The sequence below is a fragment of the Lepisosteus platostomus genome, chromosome 16 (genome assembly GCF_059453375.1).
Source record: "Lepisosteus platostomus isolate fLepPlt1 chromosome 16, fLepPlt1.hap1, whole genome shotgun sequence".
NCBI classification, from domain to species: domain Eukaryota; kingdom Metazoa; phylum Chordata; class Actinopteri; order Semionotiformes; family Lepisosteidae; genus Lepisosteus; species Lepisosteus platostomus.
The window spans coordinates 6,786,690-6,807,653 of NC_142626.1; the positions used below are offsets into that span (position 1 = coordinate 6,786,690).

Here is a 20,964-nt window from a genome sequence, read left to right on the forward strand (position 1 = left end):
CTGACGCAGCTATCCACCTAAACAAATTATCTGTTATTAAAATGCAGAAGCATATCTCTCCTGCTTTAGCTTCCTCACAATAGATTTGTGTGGATTTTATAATAAAATTGAAGCTCTTTCTTTGGCTCCTGACTACATGGGTTTACTGTTACTTGTCTTTGGACTCTGGTCTCTATTTCAAAATGAGGTCCTATCCTGAGAGATCATGCTTAGTGTTTTGTCCCTCCGAGACTACAAAATGATCCCAGCCTTTATATGAGGTTACAGATCAATCGAAACTTTTACATCTGGTCTTTAAACATACCTTTTTATACTAATTTTCTAATTCTTTTAACAACCTGTACTGTTTAATCTTATTTTGATGTTTCTAATGTGTTTTGCTTTTAGTTTGACATATTTAAAGCACTTTAAATTCTCAAGACAAGAATGATTATTCCATCATAATTTTGTCTTCTTTCAGGCAAGGAAAAAATTGTTCAAATGAAGAACATCTACAAAACATTCAACCTGTCATACAATGAAAACGAGCTTGATGATCTTCTGAATTTAGCTAAGAAGAATGTCAGTCTCAACAAAGATAAGATTATCACTGAGATAAAGAAGGCTGTGGGTGCAGAAAGAAAGAAGTGAAACCAATAAAACCTACACAATGAAAGAGTTGGCATTTTAGAGAACATTTTTAATCTGAGGGTTTTTTTGTTAAATCAGTAGTTTTATAGACATGGATGGAGTTAGATTGTTCATTGCTAATGATTTAGGCTTCTTATTTGCATATTTTTTGAAACAGCATTTGTGGAGTTGTATTGACAGATACAGATTAAATACACCTTTATATAGAATGTGAAATTAATGATAAACTGATGACCAACATATTAGGATAGATATAATATTTCTCTTGATGCTCCTGATTATATATTTCGAGATACGTGTTGATTTTATCTGAAACCTCTGATGCAGTTTGTTGATTTTGTTTTCAAACATAACATCATTTTATTAGCGCTATACAATTTCTTGCATTAGGAATTAGTCTTTTCTTTTCATTTTCAAACAGTATTCTGAATCTGATTATTTTTTAATCTGAAAAGATGCTTTTTGTTAGCCAATGCACCTCTCTGTTCATCATATCTGGTTTAAAAGATTAAAGAATCCTAAATCTATAGTATAGAATTATAAAAAGGTTTTGAAAAAGTGAAGCAACAAAAAGTAGACTTTAGAGGGAATTTGTAAATGGAGTTCATGGAATTTATGGGACAAAGACAACTCCCACCAATCATCTGTTCACTAGTGTATAAATACTTTATACTTTCCTGTATAATATACCCCCACTGTCAACATCATTGCAGCTTTCTTTCTGTTTTTTTATAAGACAGGTTGTATCATCTTTCATGATAGTAAGGCTGTTATTCCTCAAGACAAGTGGTTTAAAGCAAACCATGTCCCTAAGGCTATATTTCCTTTAACTCCTTATTGGGATATATGATGAATTAGAAACATTTTCTAGAACCCCAATTTAAGAAGATTCAGAAATGACTGGGTGTTAAAATGAGTATTTTATTTGTTGGATCATAATACATTCCTGTGTCTTCATAATATGATTGTTACATCATATCATAATACTGCCTATTCTTTAGAAAACTAGAAATATGTACCATATGATTCAGTACAATACTAAATTGGCAGTGAACTGTAAAAAAGAAGATAAATTTGCTGACAATGCACACAGATTGGGTTTTAAAGAACCTGCTGCCTTATCTACAGTATTACAGCTCTTTTCATATTAAATCCAAGCAAAATACAACATCTGTGTTTCCACACAGTACTTTTAAAGGAGATCCATGGTTAATAGAGAGGAATACAAATATGACACAGTACATACATGAAGCCTGTCAGGGAATGTCAGAAAGTGTTAAAAAATTGTACTCTTCCTTGAATTTGCTACCAGATAAAGAACTCTCCACATCTGCTAACAAGTAAGAGCATTTATTTTTATATGCATTACAAAATTTAACTAGCTTTGTTTTGGAACACATTTGAACATAATTTACCTAAGAAAATGTTTTCTGTTTAAGATTTGGTGAAAAGGAGAAATATAAAGATTGCCATGATGCAATAATTTCATTTCAAATATTATTTTGCAGATTTGCTAATAAGCTTTATTATGTGTAAGCTTTGACTTTTGCTGAGCATGTAATAAAGGCCATCTCTCAAAGCTGACTGTATCTCTTTATGTCTGTGTCAATGTAAGATGCTCATGTCAGGCTTGGTGATGCTCTAGACAAGAAAATAATTTCAAGGTTCTATGATGAGTCTGTTGCAGCTGATTCCCTTTGGATTCGTCTAGAAATCAATAGAGAACACAGGAAAAGCTGTAAGATTAGTCTATAAAAATAACCCATATAGATAAGAGTAGTCCCCTTGTGAGACCAAGCTAGTCTGATAGATGGCACAGAAAAGGGTCAGAGATAAAGATAAGTGCTTTCCCGTTGACTCAGGGTTAAACATAGGAAAGGTTTATCTACTGTACCACCAGTTCACTGACTCTCTGAGCATGTAATGGACTATTGGGACAGGTGGGGATATAAGGAGGAACTCTGTTAAGGTTAAGACAAAAAGGGAGTAAAGACCAGTAGGTAATGGAACATGTGATTGAGACTGTTATGAATTACATCCTCAATCAATCGAACAATGTAGAGCAGTAGTGCTGAGTGTTACAAAAAATATAAACTATTAATATAAAAAAGGAATCAGATCTTTAAAGAGCTACAGCTGCAGCCACTCAGAATGCCCAGGGTGTTGCTACAGTTCACCATTTTATTTTTTTCAAATAATCTAATGCAGTCCTGCACTACTGTTTAAAACAGATGGCACAATTAATTCTTCATGTGCCTTGTGTCCAACATGAAGTTAATCTTATTTTAATAATAAAATTTCAATGTCTTAAAAGCATCCATTAGTACTTTTCTGCACTAGACATACTATACAGTAACACTAACAGATTGTTTTATTTTTTATTAAATACTATATACACAATTATTAAAAATAAAGAAAAAAATATTAAAATATATTTATTTAAAGGCAAAGTAGTGACTTACGGTCATGCACTGTACAGTAAATTGCACAATATATTGCAAGACTGCTCTATACAGATGCATTCAGCCATTGAAAACGAGTGGGGTATGCTGCGGTACAACGTGGTGAGCGTGTCACATCTAAATGCGTCATACTGCATCATACAGTATGCAAATTAGGTATGTTAATAGTATCCAGAATCACCTTGTAAAACTACCAGGTGGAGCTAATAAAGCTTAACCTCTTATGTACAGCATTTAAGCTGTCATCAGAAAACAACCAGTTTCGAATCCCAATTACTGCTGAGGGACAATCTTTATTCAATTAAGAATTTAAGTTGTATACTCTTACTTTTAGCTTTAAACTGTGTATTACAGCATGTTAATCATTATACATTAAAAAGTTGGTATATGTTATGAAAGCAAGATTGCTCAGTTGGACAAAAGTACACAACCTACCACCTTTATCATAAATATTTTAATTATGCAGAAATATTTTATACATCAAAGTCTTTACCGAAGATATTACTAATAGTATTAATAATGACCGACCTTGGACAAGCTGTAAACTCAAAGTATTTCCCTGGTCCACATTCTTTGTAACTGCCTTTGTTTCCAATCATACAAAGTAACTCTTGAGAATCTCAGATTCACCATGCCTTTCACATACTCATAAAAAATATTAATTTAGGAACATAAACATATTACTGTATGTAAACTGTACTGTATATGGTTGGTCTTGGTAGTTTAAAGAAAAAAAATACACACCAGTATTCCATTTCTCCCTTAACATTTTAAGCATCAAACATGATGTCTTACATGTGGTTATTTCGGAAATGTTTTTACGTGCTCCTTCTGACCATATTACTGTACGTTTATATACTTTGTGAAAAATGATCATTCTAACCTTTTCTGTGAATATGCTCGTTATCTGAGTAAATAAAAGCATACTTTTATAATTTGATTAATAGGAAATATAATATGGAATCGCATATCTAAAGTAATTAATAACAATATAATTATATTCATGTACTATTGCACAAACAGTAGTATAAGACTTTCCATTGACGTGTACTTCTGTTTCACTCTTTAGTGCATAACTGTGTCTGTGGCGTGATGGTTTAAGTGACTGACTTCTAAGGCTAAGGTTAGGTGTTCAACTCAAGCTATCACCATGAGTTTTCTTTCAACAAATAAACATTTCTTTGAAAAACTAAAATAGCAAATATTATGGACACTATATTGACATTTTTGATATTACTAAATATGACAACACGTTTGAAGCTAAGTCATTTATTAATAACAATGAATTATTTCAAACTGCTACTGATATTATTGACAATTAATATTATCGACACTATATTGAATTTGTTGGTCTTCTAAATACCACAAAATGTTCAAAGTTAAATTAGTTAAGTGATTACCATTTTGAATACTTGCGCTTGTTATCGCAGTAAAAGAAACTCAGAATTTTCAGAACCTAATTATTTAAGCAATAAGGCACAAGAGGGCGTGCTATATTGTGGATATAGTCACAGTTAAAAGGTGCTGTTAGGCCCGATGTGATGCAGGGGGCCAGCAACCCTTTTAACTGTGACTATATCCACGATATAGTACAAACCTCGAGTGCCTTATTGCTTTTATAAAATGGTCCCCAAATATGCGATTGCTATATAGAATATAAATATAAATTTTAATTTTAAAAATGTAACATGAAAATTAAGCTGTTTACATTTCTCCACCTGTGAATATAGTCCCTCATTGCTACTCAACGCAGAAACACAGCCACAAGTAACTAACTAACAAAGAGAGGACATTAGCTAGTCAATATGATAAAGAAATAAATGACTTGTTGTTTGTTTATTTCTTTAGCATATTTATTTGAACATTTCCATCGATCGTACAAGCACTGAAAAACTGTCCAATCCCTAGTGTGTGGCATTTTCTTTTTCGCTGCGGGCGTGCTCCCACTGGTGCTGGTCCCAGTGCCTTCTAGGATATAACGCCAGCAATTTGTTGTCAAAATGTTGTTAAAAAGACAGCAAAAAAAGATACATGAGAATCCAAGCATTTTTATCTACACTTTCTTATCTACGCTAAGAAGTAGTCTTTAAAATGTCTTTATCACACAGTAAAAAGTCAAAATTCCTGGAGTGCGTGTATCATAGAATATGGCACGGCTTCCAAAGTATGTCAGCCAATCAGATTTCAGGTCCGGAATTATCCATTTTATAATAGGGAATATAATATGGAATCACGTATCTAAAGAAATCAATAATTATACTAATTTAAGGATCTAAATATCTAAATATCTGTATCTGTATAGCTGGTAGTATTACTGTATTCCACTTTCTTTGTAAACACATTTTATTAACACCCGAATCGCAGCGGGTGAGAGACAGAAAAAAGCGGATTCTGTTTTTTGTTATGGTCTGTAGCTCAAATCCTGCTTAACTAAAAATTAGACATAAGAAAAGTATTATCGGACAATGTTGTGAGGCTCTGGCGGAATTTTTCTGTAAACTGAAGAGTTATAGAGGAGACATGTTGTGTATCGCCTCTTTTTACACTTGTAAAAAAACATTCCAATGTTAATGCAACACAGAAGATATTATTAATAATGTAGTGCTTTCAGGCACGTGGTGCATTAGTCGTTAGTGAAAAGATTTAATCATTTAATCTCTTTACTGTGTACGTTTTAATCCGCTTAGTATTGAATATTTATATGGGATTTTACAACTAAAGGGAAATTTTAGTAGCTGAGCATAAAAAGAAGAGGAGCATAACGCATCTCATGTTCATCTCATGGTCTCACGATATTAATACAGAAACATAAACATATTATGTAAACTGTATATGGCTGGTACTGGTATTTTAAAGAAAAAATACACACCTGTATTCCACTTTCTCTCTAAACATTTAAGCATCAAAATCTACATGTAATAATTTGGAAACATTTTTACATGCTCCTTCTGACCATATTAAGTTTATATACTTTGTGAAAAGTGATAGTCTTTTAACCTTTTCTTTGAATTCGCTCATTATTGGCATAAACAAAAGCAACAGGGAATATAATATGGAATCACGTATACACTATACACTATACACTATACACTATGTTGAGATTTTTATATATTTCTAAATATCACGTTAGAGGCTAGGTCATTTATTAATATCAATGAATAATTTCAAGCTGCTACTACTATCGTAATTGCAGATAATAAATATTATCGACGCAATTATTGAATTTGTTGGTAATTCTAAATATCACAAAATGCATTTTAAAGACCTCTACTTGTGAAAATAAAACTATCAGTGAGATAATTCTCTTTTTGTAAACCATTTTCACCCATGAGTAATTACGCACTAACAAGAAACACTGGGGGACCACTGTGTACACACGTTCACAGCACGAGAAATACTGCTCAATATGGCTTCGTGTGATAACAACCATAGGAAGCAGAATAGCGCAGTCCCCAATTACCCAGACTGTAAGCATGGGAATAAAGCTTTGTTTGGTTTCTGATACCCTTTCTTTATTTCCTGTTTTCATTCAGCAGGAAAATTGATATTCTTTACTCAACAGCTTTTTATAAGCAGCACCCAATGATGTTCAAATCACAGAAGACTGACACAGCTACAGTATATTCAGCTACTGTGTATTGTCAGTTTAGGGTTTTGTAGCATTCCAGTTTCTGTTGTGTTTGTACTTGCAAGAATAGCGATTACAAACATTAAAAAACATATTTGCTTTATACTGTCCAACTAAGCAATATTGCTTTTATAAAATATACTGACTTTTTCATGTTTAATGTGTAAGATGCTGTAATACAGTTTAAAATGATTAAAAGTCTAAACAGTATTAACTTCTCTATATCTATATCTCTATTAATATAACTATTAAATAGTATTAAATAAATACAGCTTTTTAGTATAGATTACACTTTTCCAAAAATTATTAAAAAAATAAAAAAGATTACAATCTAATCTTTCAATGTTTTATCCCAAGAGGAGGTACAATACACTCCTGGTTTGTTTACCGATGGTATGAAAAATAAATCTAAATGGTGAGAAAGCTATGCTTAAAGTTAATTAAAATACTTAGAAGACAAAGATAACGATTTACATTGCATTGTCAGATTGTGAATCAATAAAGGTATTTAAACACGCATTTGTGATTTGACATGTTCCTTGTAACTACACTGCTGTCAATATTGTAGCAATAGACAAAATGAAACACTTTGAGTTCGTAATGTAGGGATTTCTATACGTCTTTATCTAGTGGTTTCATTAGTGACAAAAGCTAAACCGACCTGCCTGCCACACACACACGTTTCAGAACAGTGACGTCACTGCCTTTCATATGAATCCTTTCATATGGAAACAGTTTTACAATGCACTTAAGAATCTTAGGAAGATCACAAAACAAGCCTGTTAGCCTGGTTTTTGCCTAAAAAAATCACTCCCGAGAAAGTGAAGTAGCATTAACTAGCAAAGGTAATTCAGGCTTTATGAACTCTAATAATTAATAACCCTAATTAATCGAATCCCAGGTGTGAGTTCATAAAGCCTGAATTACGTACTATGCCTACGTTTGCGAAACACCTGATCATCTACTCGAAAGATTTCAGTGCTTTGTGTATATTCTAATCGCAGTGGGGGCAGGGCATGTGGTGACAGGTTTAGGCTGAAATTGCATTGGGGATCTGTATTCTTCACACCTGAAACATTATTCTCTGAAAGCGTTTTCTTCCCAGTTTAGCTAATCTTTTGCCACCTACGCATGCTTAAACAGCTCCCTAGGTAAATTATCATACTTGACTGAGAAAGCTTTAGAGAACTTAACATTTTTATTATCAACAAATTGTAAATACGAAGTTTACATTGGCGTTTTTTTCACTTGAGTGTATGGAGGAGTATCAGCTGTCAATGAGAGCAGACTCCCCCTCCTCCCTTCTTAGGCTGGGCAAAGGTGGCTGTGTGGCTAAGGATCTGGACCTGTGACTGGAAGGTTGCAGCTGAAATCCTGCAGCTGCCAGAGGAATCCTACTCTGTTGGGTCCTTGAGCAAGGCCCTTAACCCTAACTGCTCTAGGGGTCCTGTACAATGGCAGACCCTGTGCTCTGACCCCAAGCTTCTCTCCCTGTCTGTGTCTCCATGGAGAAAAGCTAGGGTATGAGAGAAGATGAATTCCTCATGCAAGAAATTGTATAGGGCTAATAAAGAATCATTATCAAATGATTTATTTTTTCCATTTTTAAAAAAGAAATAAAAAATTAGATATAATGATGTGTTCCCACTTAACTTAGACACTGTATGACTTTAAAAGCTATAAAAGCAAGTTTCGATAGTTAATAACCACTTTTTATGCACGAAAAACAGGTGATTTTTCTTCCTCGTCATCAGATATTTTTTGGAAAAATGTATTTTATGTGTTGTAAAAAACTGACTTGCTTTCACAAAATATATTTACAAATCCTTTAGCCTGGCAATCTACCTGAATGCCCAACTATCTGAGAAGCCCTCCGTGACTACGCTCGTTATCAGAGTAAACAAAAGGATACTTTTAGAATTTGATTTATAGGGAATGTAATATATATAATATAATATATAATATATTGTAGTATTTTCAGTTTCGGCGAGGACGGGCACAGTGATTCAGACACTACTTCTCATGTCTAATCTTTAGTTTAGCAGAATTTGCACGATAAGCACATTGTTTAATGGGGATGATATTACCCACGTCTATTATCCCTGTACAACACTTGAGTCGGAGTGTCTGTTAATAAAACAGAGCGTCTTGCAATACATTTACTGCAATACATTTACTTTGGTGGGTAGCCACGTCAGCCTGCGTAGTCCTCAAAGGAGCAAGTAATAGGTTTATTCCATGCTGAAAAAAGAAGAGAGAAAACGTAACGTTTCAGCTGTGAATCCTCTGAATGAGTTCAACTTTGATGCAGGAAAAATGTATTTCCCAGAAGCTATACGGATTCTCTCCGATGCAGTGCATATAAAAATATATCTCTGATGCTGTTCTCAAATTTATACCGTTTATGACCATCAGACACTTTATGCTCATTTTCTTTTTTCAATGGATTGAACAGGGAGAGGCATTTCATGATGTACTTTTCAATGATGAAACAACAGTGGCTCTGGAACAGTTTTCAACCATGTCGTTTTATAAAAAGGGGAAATATGTGAAGCATAACCCAAAACATCCACTGAAGGTTCACGTCTGGGGGAGTATATCTAGAAGACGTCTGGGACTACTTCTTATTTTCGAAGGCATAATGGATCGTGAATTCTTTGAGGAAGTCGTGGTCAAACAGCATGCCGCCCCATATATCAGGAAGCACTTTGGATCAAGGTACTGTTTCTTTCAGGACAACGATCCAAAACACACAGCAGCAAATGCGAAGCTTATAGCAGAGGGAGTGAACTGGGTAAAAACTCCAGCTGAATCCCCAGATGTAAATCCAATAGAGATGGTATGGCATTCCCTGAAAGACTATATTCGGAAAACGGCTAAACCTAGCACAAAGCAAGAACTGATCAATGCAATTTACAAGTTCTGGGAGGAAGAATTGACAGAACAAAATTGCAACAATTTTATTAACAGGCTGTTTCTAAATCTGATTCAGATTGTGAATCAATAAAAGCATTTAATTAAAAACGCATTTGCCATTTTAATCAAGATGGGGTTAATGGGGGCTCTCTATTATATTGTAGCACATTCACCTTGCGCTGTGGCTGAAGAGTGCCTGGCTAGGGAACGCGCCGAGGGGCAGGACGGGTGTAGTAGTGGGCAGGGCGGGACTAGGAGAGCAGTTGACCCACTGCAAAACGGTCGTCCAGTTTGGTGAGATTGCCCAGATTATACTTGTACCCCTGTTATACTTGTACCCAATTGCCACCCTATCCTGTGTAGCTACCCGAATAGACCCCTGTGTGTTGCTCTCTCTCTTGCTCTCACTCTCACTCTGTCTCTCAATTCAATTCAAGGTGCTTTATTAGCGTGACCAATGGGTACAATCAGCTTAACTTTGACATTGCATGATTTTAAAAGCTATAAAAGCAGCTTTCGATAGTTAATAACCACTTTTTATGCATTAAAAATGGGTGATTTTTCTTCCTCGTCATCAGATCTTTCTTGGAAAAATGTCTTTTATGTGTTGCAAAAAACTGACTTGCTTTAACAAATTATGTTTACAAATCGTTTCGCCTGGCAATCTACCTGAATGCCCTCCATGAAACCATGTTCGCTGATATTACTGACAATAAATATTATCGACACTATATTGACATTACAAACATGTATGCCATATGGCATACGCGTAACTGAAGCTAAAAGTTTAGCCTTTGTCACTAATGTAACCAAGAAATAAAGACATAAATATAGAAATCCCTATGTTACAAACTGTATATGGCTGGTATTGGTATTTTAAAGAAGAAATACACACCAGTATTCCACTTCCACAGATACAGTACAATCACATTATCCTGTCTTCCCGTGGTGTAAAACGAATTAGCAGGTGATTGAGATAACAATGCATCGCCCACTGAGTGGAATGTTCTCATTTACAAGTGTAAAAAGAGGTGATACGTGTCTCCTCTATAGCTCGTCAGTTTACAGAGAAATGCTGCCAGACCCTCACAACATTGTCCAATAATGCTATAGCGCATTCGCCTAGCGCTGATGCCGAAGAGTGCCTGGCTGGGCTATGCGGCGAGTGGCAGGAGGGGAGTAGTAGTGTTCAAGGTGGGGACGAGGAAAGCCGCTGACCAGTGCAGGGAACCCACTGCAAAACGGGCGTACAGTGTGATGAGATCGCTCGCTTTCTTGTAAATAGTTCTGTGGTTTCGCACCCCTGTTATACTTGTATCCAGTTGCCATCCTATCCCTGTGTAGCTACCCGAATAGATCCCAGTTTGTTGCAGTCTCTCGTTTCACTCTGGCGCTTGCTCGTTCAACACTTGAGTCGGAGTGTCAATAAAACAGAACGCCTTGCAATACATTTACTGCAATACATTTACTTTGATGGGTAGCTGCGTCAGCCTGCATAGTCTGCAAAGGGACAAGTAATAGGTTTATTCCATGCTGTAAAGAGAAGAAAGGAAATGCAACGTTTCGGCTGTGAGTCCTTCTTCAGGTGTGAGGGTCTTCAGCTCCAAATGAAACGCTTGCAGTTTGTAATTTAGGGTGCTCTGAATGAGTTAAACTTTGATGCAGGAAAACTATGAGTCCTAAATTGTTTGGAGCAGTGAGGCGGCACAGGTATGCCAAGCTCCTTCCTGTATACAAATCCTGTCACAGACAGAAAAGGCCTGAGCTGGAAGAACAGGTGCAATCTGTCAGGGTTTGGCTATTTACTTTAATGTGTGTTGCCTTCAAAGCTCAATGAATTAGTGCTCTAAAGCAGTACTATTAACAGTTTGTCCCTAAATCACTTAAAAGCTTGAACATTCTTACACTTTACTAAGTTTTCTGTATGTGGCCTTCAAGCAAGTATTTGACATGGAATCCTCTTTTTTTAAAAAAGTAGATTTACTAATTTTAAACTCACTTAAGTTATGAGCACCACCTTGTGGCCATTGTTGTGTCCTGGAAGCCAGCAGGGTCTCTGGACTCTCAGGGTTCTGTGAGATCTGGAGGCTCTTTTTTTTCTCTGGATTTCTTTAGAAACCTAGTAATTCAAGGTGCCTCATACTCACACCTTATCCCCACACAGGCTGTCAGATCTCCCAGAGTCAACAGTGTAGCACAGACAGCACAGGATTCAATACAGGATATTTATTCTTCAAACTCCCTCTCAATTACTCGAGAGTGAGCACAGCTCACTACTCTGTACAGCACGTAAGGCTCTGAATAAAGTCAACAAGACACTGGTGAGTAAATCAGCTCTCAGGAACAGGCTGAAGCATGAGTGCACCACAGGGATGAAGGTGATGTCCACTGTTCTGGATGATTGTGTCCACTGGTGATTCTTAGTTAAGATGTTTAGTCTTTGAGTCTGAACAGCAGATGTTGATGTGTTGGACACGGACAGATAGATTTTTCAGTTGGTCATCCTCTTGGAGAGCTACAGTATCAGAGACCAGGTTGTTGTTTTTTTTCAGCACAGGGGTATTCAAATAGTTGCTATGTCACCAGAAAAGTGCATTTAAAACTCTTCAGGAAATATATTTCACACTGTAATATAGATACAAAATTTCAAGTTTATGTTGCATTTGTACTATGTATTACTGATTTCCTAATTAACCCAACAGTGTTCAGTTCACCTGTAGCAGCTCAGTGGCTGTTATCAACCTCAGTCCTCTGTGGTTCCTGTTGATGAAAAAGAGCTGCTCCTGTGGGAGATTTTTGTGCAGATGTGTGTCACTGTGTTACGAGATGCTACTCTGCTGACAGTAATAATCTCCTGCATCTTCAGCCTGGACTCTGGTGATTGACAGTGTAAAGGCTGTTCCAGACCCACTGCCAGTCTGTCGATTCAGAACCCCAGAATACCAGTTTGTTGTGTAATAAACCAGGAGCTGTGGAGCCTGATCAGGTTTCTGCAGGTACCAGTGCAAGAGGTCGATACTGCCAATAGTAAGAGAGCTGCTGGTTGTACAGCTGATAGAGACAGTTTCTCTTGGGGGAATATTCTGAGCTGGAGAACAATCTGCCCACTGGACTCTGGAGGTGAAATAGAAACAATAATGAATTAATTCTTTCTGTACACAGTCGTGTAGTGAATTGCCCGAAAAAGCACATTTAATAAATTTCTACTTATTTCATTTTTTAAATTGACCAATTATGATTAAGATATATGTTAGTATTAAGATAGTAGAACTAAAGTCAAACAATGTTAGATTGATTTTTTGTTTCAATGCTTCATTGATCAAATTGCTGCAGTGTCTCCAGCAGTAGAATCAATGGCATCTGTCTTGATCGTAAGCCTCTCCTCTTAAGGGCGCTCCAGCTCTGTCTTGTTTCTGTTCATTGCACCTGCCTCCTGTTCCAGACACTCCTACCATTCTGGGCTCAGCTTTGGAGGATGGATGCCCGGAAGCCCACCAACCAGAGAGTCTAGGAGTGGCCCGATGACATAGGCTTCACAACGGCATTCTGACCTTCTGGGTCTGTGACTGGGAGCTGTCACATGCTGTTAGAATAGAACAAGATCCCAAACTGAACTTCATCAGAAACAATGGATTACCTTTTCAGGAAAACATGAGTTAAATTTGGGCATGGGGTTTGTTATCTGTAGTGACTCCTGGAATACTCCTGTAATAAAGATGCAAAAACGTTGTTTAACTTTAATATTCAGAATGATGCTGGATCAGATTTCAGTAGACATGTCTTCATATCAGACCTCAGTGCAAAAAATCTGTTTACAGTTCTTCTTGGCTAAATATCCTTCCCTATCAAAGAAGACCATTTGCATAGAAGAGACACTTTGCATTAACAGCACATGCTTCAGTGCTCTGGGAGTGTTTATAGCCCTGTGAGTTTAACACTTCATGACTGAGAGCTGCCCTTCATGGCAACATAACCCACAGGAGCAATGACCTTCATCACCATCTTCATCTTTGTTCTCTTTCTCTGTGTTCAAGGTAAGAATAATATACAGCAGAAAGATTTTGTGGAAGATGTATGTAAACAAATATTGTACTACATATTTGAACAAAATTCTAGTATAACTTTCATTGTTTCTTGTTCTGTCTTGTTCCTTTCAGAGTCCAGTGGACAGGTTATTGTGACTCAGAGTCCATCAGTGAGATCAGTTCTCCCCGGACAGACAGTCACTGTGAGCTGTAAGACCAGCAGTGCAGTTTACAGTGACAGTTATGGTGAACACATGGCCTGGTACCATCAAAAATCTGAAGGAGCTCCTAGACTTGTGATTTATCTTGTTAATAAACTAAACTCTGGGACCCCAAGTCGTTTCAGTGGCAGCGGATCTGGGACTGATTTCACTCTGACCATCACTGGAGTCCAGGCTGAAGATGCAGCAGATTATTACTGTCAGAGTGTTCACTACATCAACAGTAAATATCTGTTCACACAGTGTTACACAGCCGTACAAAAACCTCCCCTAGCAGGACTGCGCAGCGAATACACTGCTGCAGCTGGGACCTCCTGCAGGAGCTGAGGGTGAAGACAAAGACAGAGGACACAGCCTGAGGAGCAGCTCGGCTGCACTCAGATAGTGAGCTTCAATTAAATATTATAAAAAATTATATCACATCAACTCATCACTGTCAATACTGATGAAGTACAAGCTAACTCACCACAGCCTGGCCATAGAGATTGGACACAGACAGACAATCCAGTCCAGACAGTCCAGATGGGACAGACAATCTTATTATCTTGAGCAGAGAGAAGCAGAGACAGGGGGCTTTTTCCGCTGCATCACAGGAAATAATCAGGGACGGGACTACTATTCCTCCCTACAGTAACTAATTTGATTCCAGATTTCTCACACCTTTCAAAATAAGTCTCAATGTAATGTGAGGAGTAAACTTAATACATTTTGCCGACCAGTTTATACTCTCTTGTAACAGACTGAGGATGAAAGTGAGACTCTTAAATAATAATGATATTATTCCATCCACCCATGTTCTTACTGCTTCTAATTCAGGGTCAATGGGGAGCTGGAGCCTATCCCAGCAAGCAACGGGCAGGTACACCCTGGACAGGACACCAGTCCATCACAGGACACAAACACAGACACACATACAGTACTCATACCAGGGCAAATTCTCCCAGAAGCCAATTAACCTCACAGCATGTCTCTAGACTATGGGAGGAGACTAGAGCACCCGGAGGAAACCCATGCGAACACAGTGAGAACATGCAAACTCCACACAGACAGCACCCCAGATTTTGATCTGAACCCAGGGCACCAGTGCTGCAATGCAACAAAATGTTAACAACTGCACCATAAAAATAATAATGATTTGAAGTATTGTAAGTGTATTACTAATAGTTGCTTAGGCAACAATGAAATTCATTTGCACATACACATACCAGTAAAGTTAATGGCATGAACTAGGAGTGTAATAATAATAATGATGATAATAATTCCCTTAAACTAATATATTTCTTTTCTGGAGACTCTACTCAAAGGCACGGCTGTTTTGAGGACTGTTGGTACAGTGCCAGTGCTCAAGGATTCATGTATAATATTGAGGACAATGGGAGAGAGAAAAAAGACACAGGACTGAAATAAGGTGGTGGGAATGGGATCTAAGATATATGTCGTGGGTTTCATGTGTGTAACTAGTTTATTGAGGGATGCTGAGTCAAGAAGAGAGAAGCTGGAGAGAAGGGAACCAGAGAAGTTGGATGAGGAGGGAGGAGGAATGGAAATGATATGTGTAGTGGAGAGAATGTGATACCGGATATTGTCGATCTTAGAACTAAAGAAATCTAAGAATGTGTTTCAAAGTTGCGATGAGGCAGGTAATGTTGCAGGATGATACAGCTGCTTGATTAAATATCAAGATTAAATTAGATTGAAAGTGGTTATAACTGATGGTAACTGGGAGATAACATAGGGAATAAATACACATAGAAGAAGCGATTGTCTAAAAATATTAGGTGTCATGCCTGATGGGTTGGCGTCAGTTAGAGTGAATTGGGAAGATGTACAATAAATTAAAATTGTGTTTGAGCCCTTATACAACTGTGACTTTTATATTATTACCTCAGCTGTAACTGCACTGCAACAGCTGGGAACTACTACAGGTGTACTAAGAGATCATTTAACACAGTCACAGTATATTCAAAAACTGTGATTAAATTGTGTATCTTTTCAATTATTTTGACTGTGATGCTGAGGAGAGAGATACTGATCAATCCTCTTAAGAGTTCATCTGGTTGTGTCTCATCCTCTGCTCCTTATAAAGCTGCTCTCTGTCTAGTCCAGCTGTTCTGGGAGTGTTCATGCTAAACTGCTCATTTAGCTCTGTCAGATGCAGCAGATTTTTACTGTCAGAGTGGTCACTACCCCAGCAATAACTGGGTGTTCACACATTGTTACACAGCTGTACAAAAACCTCCCTCAGCAGGGCTGCAGAGCAACTCATGAGCTGGGACCTACTGCAGGTGCAGGTGCACAAAAATTCAATGTCGATATCTGCAACTGGATTAAGCCTGGTTTTGGGAAAAGCAATAGGAATGGTAAGAGCTTTTATAGGATTGAGAACCAGAGGCAACTCTTTACACACAGAAGTGTGGAAGCGTGGGACAACCTGACACGGATTTTGCGTTGAACACGATTATATTCAAGAAGAGGCTGGATGAGCATTTCAGATGATCCAAAATCACCAATTAACTCGGCTGTCATTTTTAATAGACGCCATTGATCCAGCCAAGATTTCTACTGCAGCAATCTGGGTTAAGTGCATTCTAAATGGGCACAATAGCAGTGGCCTAGCTGCCCACAGCCTTCCAATTAGCTGACTGAAACCAAGAAAGCAAGATGAGCCCACTAGCCACCTTGTTTGTGATCTTTCCCGTGTCTCTGAGCAGCTTGTACTGTTACAATCGAGAAATATAAACTGAGAGGGAAGTTGGATCCTGTGCAGAGAAAAATACAGAGTGCGAAACAGCAAGTCCAAGTGCCTAATCCAGCGATCAAGTTTGTGTAGAGAGCCGAGTTCAAAAAGCTAGAAATCCAGAAGAACAAAGTGTAGCACAACCAGAAACAAAATCCGTAAGCCATGGTAATAAAAAACAGGGAGAGTTCAAAAAGCCAGAAAGATTAACCGGGACAAAGCGCAGAGAGAAAAGCAGCTCAACAGGAGAAAAGCAGTTTGTGTTCAGCCAGAGTGTCCAACAGGGAACTGCCATGGGGTGTGGTGATAGGACAGTTAAACTGATTTGTGAGGTGCTTCAGTGGGGTCAACGCTTTGTGAAAGGGACAAAGTGACATACCTGAGATGTAACATGTCCTTTCTTTGATTGTTTTATCCAAGCAGTCAAAACAAACATACAAACCATTTTGAAACGCATTTTCAGGTGATGAGACAGATTGTAGGGAGGAGGTTTCAGTAAACTTATTTTAATGGCAAATAAAATCACTTTGGTGCCACCAGAGGGCACACTTCCCCAGAGTCTTTCCCTGAAGTCAGAGATGTCCTGTTTAACGTCTCGCTCTCCAGCCTCACACAAGTCCTGGAATTGAGGAGGGACTTAATCACCCGTGTCACTGAACATTAAGAAGTAAACCGATGTGTTAGAAATGACAAATTACATACCGAGCTTTAATCCTTCATTCCTGCTGTGTCTGAACACCAGAGCCACGTGCTGCCTTAACCAGACTCTCCACACTCCACTCCATACCAGCTGTGTTGAGTGGAATAAGAGCTCAGCTGGTTGTTTCTCATTCTCTGCTAAAGCAGAGATAAAGCTATTTTCTGTCTAGTCTGTCTGTCCTGGGAGTGTTCGTGCTAAACTGCTCATCTTGCTCTGTCACAACACACAGCACCAAGCCTCTGTTTCCAGCTCTGACTGGCTGCAAGTGCTGCTGTAGCCAGGAAGACATTTTGCATAGAAGAAACACTTTGCATTGGCAGCTCATGCTTCAGTGCTCTGGGAGTGTTTATAGCCGTGTGAGTTTCACACTTCATGACTGAGAGCTGCCCTTCATGGCAACAGAACCCACAGCAGCAATGACTTTCATCACCATCTTCATCTGGACACTCCTCATCTCTGCTCAGGGTATAATTTAATATTTGGCTAGGTGCTGACTTAGTCCTAAATTTTCTTTTAATTTTTGATGGTGTAAATAGCTTTTAGCACATTACATAAACCAGATGTACAGACAAAAAGTAAAATAGCTAAACAAATGTATATGACTGTTTTCCCTTGTTTTCAGAATGCAGTGGACAGATTACTGTGACTCAGACTCCAGCAGTGAAATCTGTTCTCACTGGACAGACAGTCACTGTGAGCTGTAAGACCAGTCCTGCAGTGTATGATAATAAATATCTAGCCTGGTACCAACAGAAAGCTGGAGAAGCTCCTAAACTCCTGATCTATGCAGCAACTAACCGCGAGACTGGGATCCCAGAGCGTTTCAGTGGCAGTGGATCTGGGACTGACTTCACTCTGACCATCACAGGAGTCCAGGCTGAAGATGCAGCAGATTATTACTGTCAGAGTTTCCACTACATCAACAGCAAAGATCTGTTAACACAGTGTTACACAGCCATACAAAAACCTCCCTCAGCAGGACTGCACAGCGACTGCACTGCTGCAGCTGGGACCTACTGCAGGTGCACTTACTGTACAAGTTTAGTTTAAAACTGTAAGAGATCATTTAAACAGTCACAGTATTCAAACAAGTGTGATTAGTCCATGCTGAAAAGAGAAGAAAGAAAACACAACGTTTTGGCTCCACAGCCGAAATGTAAATGAATTTTCTTTCTTCTCTTTTCAGCTGGGAATAGACCTATTACTTGTTCCATGTATACAGAATACAATATGATGCTACACTTCCAAAGGGTGCACGGCAGGATACACTCTGGATGGGAAGCCAGTCCACTACAGTGAAGACAGATACAAACAGACACCCACTCACACTGGGTTAAAGTTTCCCAGCAGACAGTTATTCTACCAGTATGACTTCGGACTGCGGTAGGAGCACATGAAGGAAACCCACATGAACACGGCAAGAACTTGCAAACTCCACACAATCAGCACCCCATGAATTGAATCCAGGGCCCCAGTGCTGCCAGGCAGCAATGTCAGAACTAAAAAAATCATTCCTACAAACCATAGTTTTATTCACACTGCTCTCAGAATGACTCGTGAGTGTGGAGCTCTTGTCAGCTTCATGATAGTCATTGAACTGTGTATCACAACTCTCCAACACTGAAGTCCCCTGCCCACTTTGTCATGTTACACTATGCTGATGCTGAATTTTGTCCCCTTCATTCAATACCATACTGCAGTGCTTTAAAAATGTTTGTAAAATCCCCTGTTTTTCTATAATTTAGATTTTGAAAATTTCAAAGATACATTGCAAGGTTATAAGTGCTTGCACTACTGATTCACTACTGCTCTTCAGTTTTTATTTCTTAAACTTTAGAAGAAGCTAAAGAATATCCCTTGAAGTTTTATCAGCTCAGGAACACAGTGATGTCTGGGTCTGGCTGTTAGTACGATGTACCAGTTGTCTCTTCCGTCCTTGCGAAGGGCGCTGTGGAGTTGGCTAGTTCTACCAGTCAGGCTGGTTGCTGTGGAAACGCAGTCAGACAGGAAGCTGGCTTCACCTGTGGATAACCACGTCTTACTGAACTTCAGTATTTAAAAACAATCTTACACAGTTTGATTTCCTGGGTTTGGACGCAAGGTAGACAGGTGGGTGAACTCGATTTGTCCATTCAACATGTGAACAAAAAGAAAGTGTCAAACTGTCAAACTTCTTAACTGTAGGAAGCATGTTTTAGATACTGTTTTAACAATTAACAATTAACAGTTAAATGAGAGCCTTGTGTCTAATATGACGCCTAGGTTACGTGCTGAGTCTTTGAGGAAAAATTTTAAATCCTTTGAGTTAAGTGCTGCAGTTATAGTACTCCTATCAGTATTGTTTCCTCCAAACAACAGAACTTCAGTTTTATTAGAGTTAAGTAACAAAAAGTTTTCACACATCCAAGTCTTTACTTCATTAATGCAATTAACTAAAGTGATAATAGAAGAGTTGTCATAAACGAAATGTATATTTGCGTGAAAGTTAATATTATGTTTTCGTATTATCCTACCTAGTGGCAGCATGTAGAGAGAGAACAATATTGGTCCCAGCACTGATCCCTGTGATCGGTTCCTGATCGATTCACTGGCAGTGGGTCTGAAACACCTCCCTTAGCTCTACAGGAGCTGCTCTGGCTCATCAACAGGAACCACAGAGGACTGAGACTGAGAACAGCTGCAGAGCTTCTGCAATCACACTGAACAGAGCTGAGTCTGTACATCATTTATAAATAATTCAAGTAGGTACAGTAGCTGCAACAGATGGGTTGGCCTGCAAAGGAAAAAAGTAAAGGTTGTTTCCCCGAAGAAGTCTCCACAGCTGAATCTGTGTTTCTTTTCTTCTCTTTTCAGCATGGAATAAACCTTTACTTGATCATTTATACAGTAAATGTTGTATAATAAACACACAGAAAGAATATATAGATGTATATGAGTATTAAGCTTAATAGGCTATGAAACTGAAAATTACAAATTAAATATTGTTAATTAACTTTATAGATCATAAATGCCATCTGATTAAAATATTTCAATATTTTAGCAAACTAGATATCTATTTTTATCTTGTGATATTTATTGTTTGTGTAAAATAGAAAGCAATCAACTCTACATACATAGACAGACTACAGAAGCGAATGTGTGACACTGGAGATCTGTATGTTTTTCACTCAGATGAGTTAATCAAACAGAACCACAAGAAGCAACAACGACTGCAATATTAATAATGACCACAGGAGGGAGACAGAACAGGTCATTGCTGTCTTCATTGTAACAGGACCAATGATTTCATCAGTGAAAGTATCTTCTGAGACTCATTATAATAAATCTTGTTTTAATGTTTATATTTGGAGAAGTGTTTCAGACATGCTTATACAAGACAATTACTCTTTAAAAAAAGAAAGTTCAATAACTTGCTGTCAGTTTACATGTAATGAAATCCAGTCCACACTAAATGAAAGGACATTATGCACATAGTATCACATTGAAGTGTGAGGTCTGTTCCCCACAAAACCTCTTCTAATCTGCACATGTCTAATCTTCACTATCACTCATGGCTTCCTCGTGGAATCACTGCTTCCTGGGGACACAGGGACTGATACAATAGTGTTAGTGCAAAGACCCAGATATCTGCATGTATAATGTATA

At 38.0% G+C, this 20,964-nt stretch overlaps 2 protein-coding genes across 3 annotated transcripts in view; one reads left to right on the forward strand and one right to left on the reverse strand.

Moving 5' to 3' along the window:
- Positions 1–2,209, forward strand: part of LOC148646776 (cytosolic phospholipase A2 gamma-like) — a 37,988-nt gene extending 35,779 nt beyond the window's left edge. For both annotated transcript variants that reach the window (XR_015927512.1, XM_088608584.1), the window contains one exon: positions 461–2,209. Coding sequence is in view for 1 of the 2 variants with exons in the window: in XM_088608584.1 (XP_088464710.1) it covers positions 461–630 (170 nt within the window). In the remaining variant the exon portion in view is untranslated. The remainder of the gene's footprint in view (positions 1–460) is intronic.
- Positions 1–20,964, reverse strand: part of LOC148646745 (NACHT, LRR and PYD domains-containing protein 3-like) — a 2,700,574-nt gene that overhangs the window by 2,327,214 nt on the left and 352,396 nt on the right. The window lies entirely within an intron of this gene.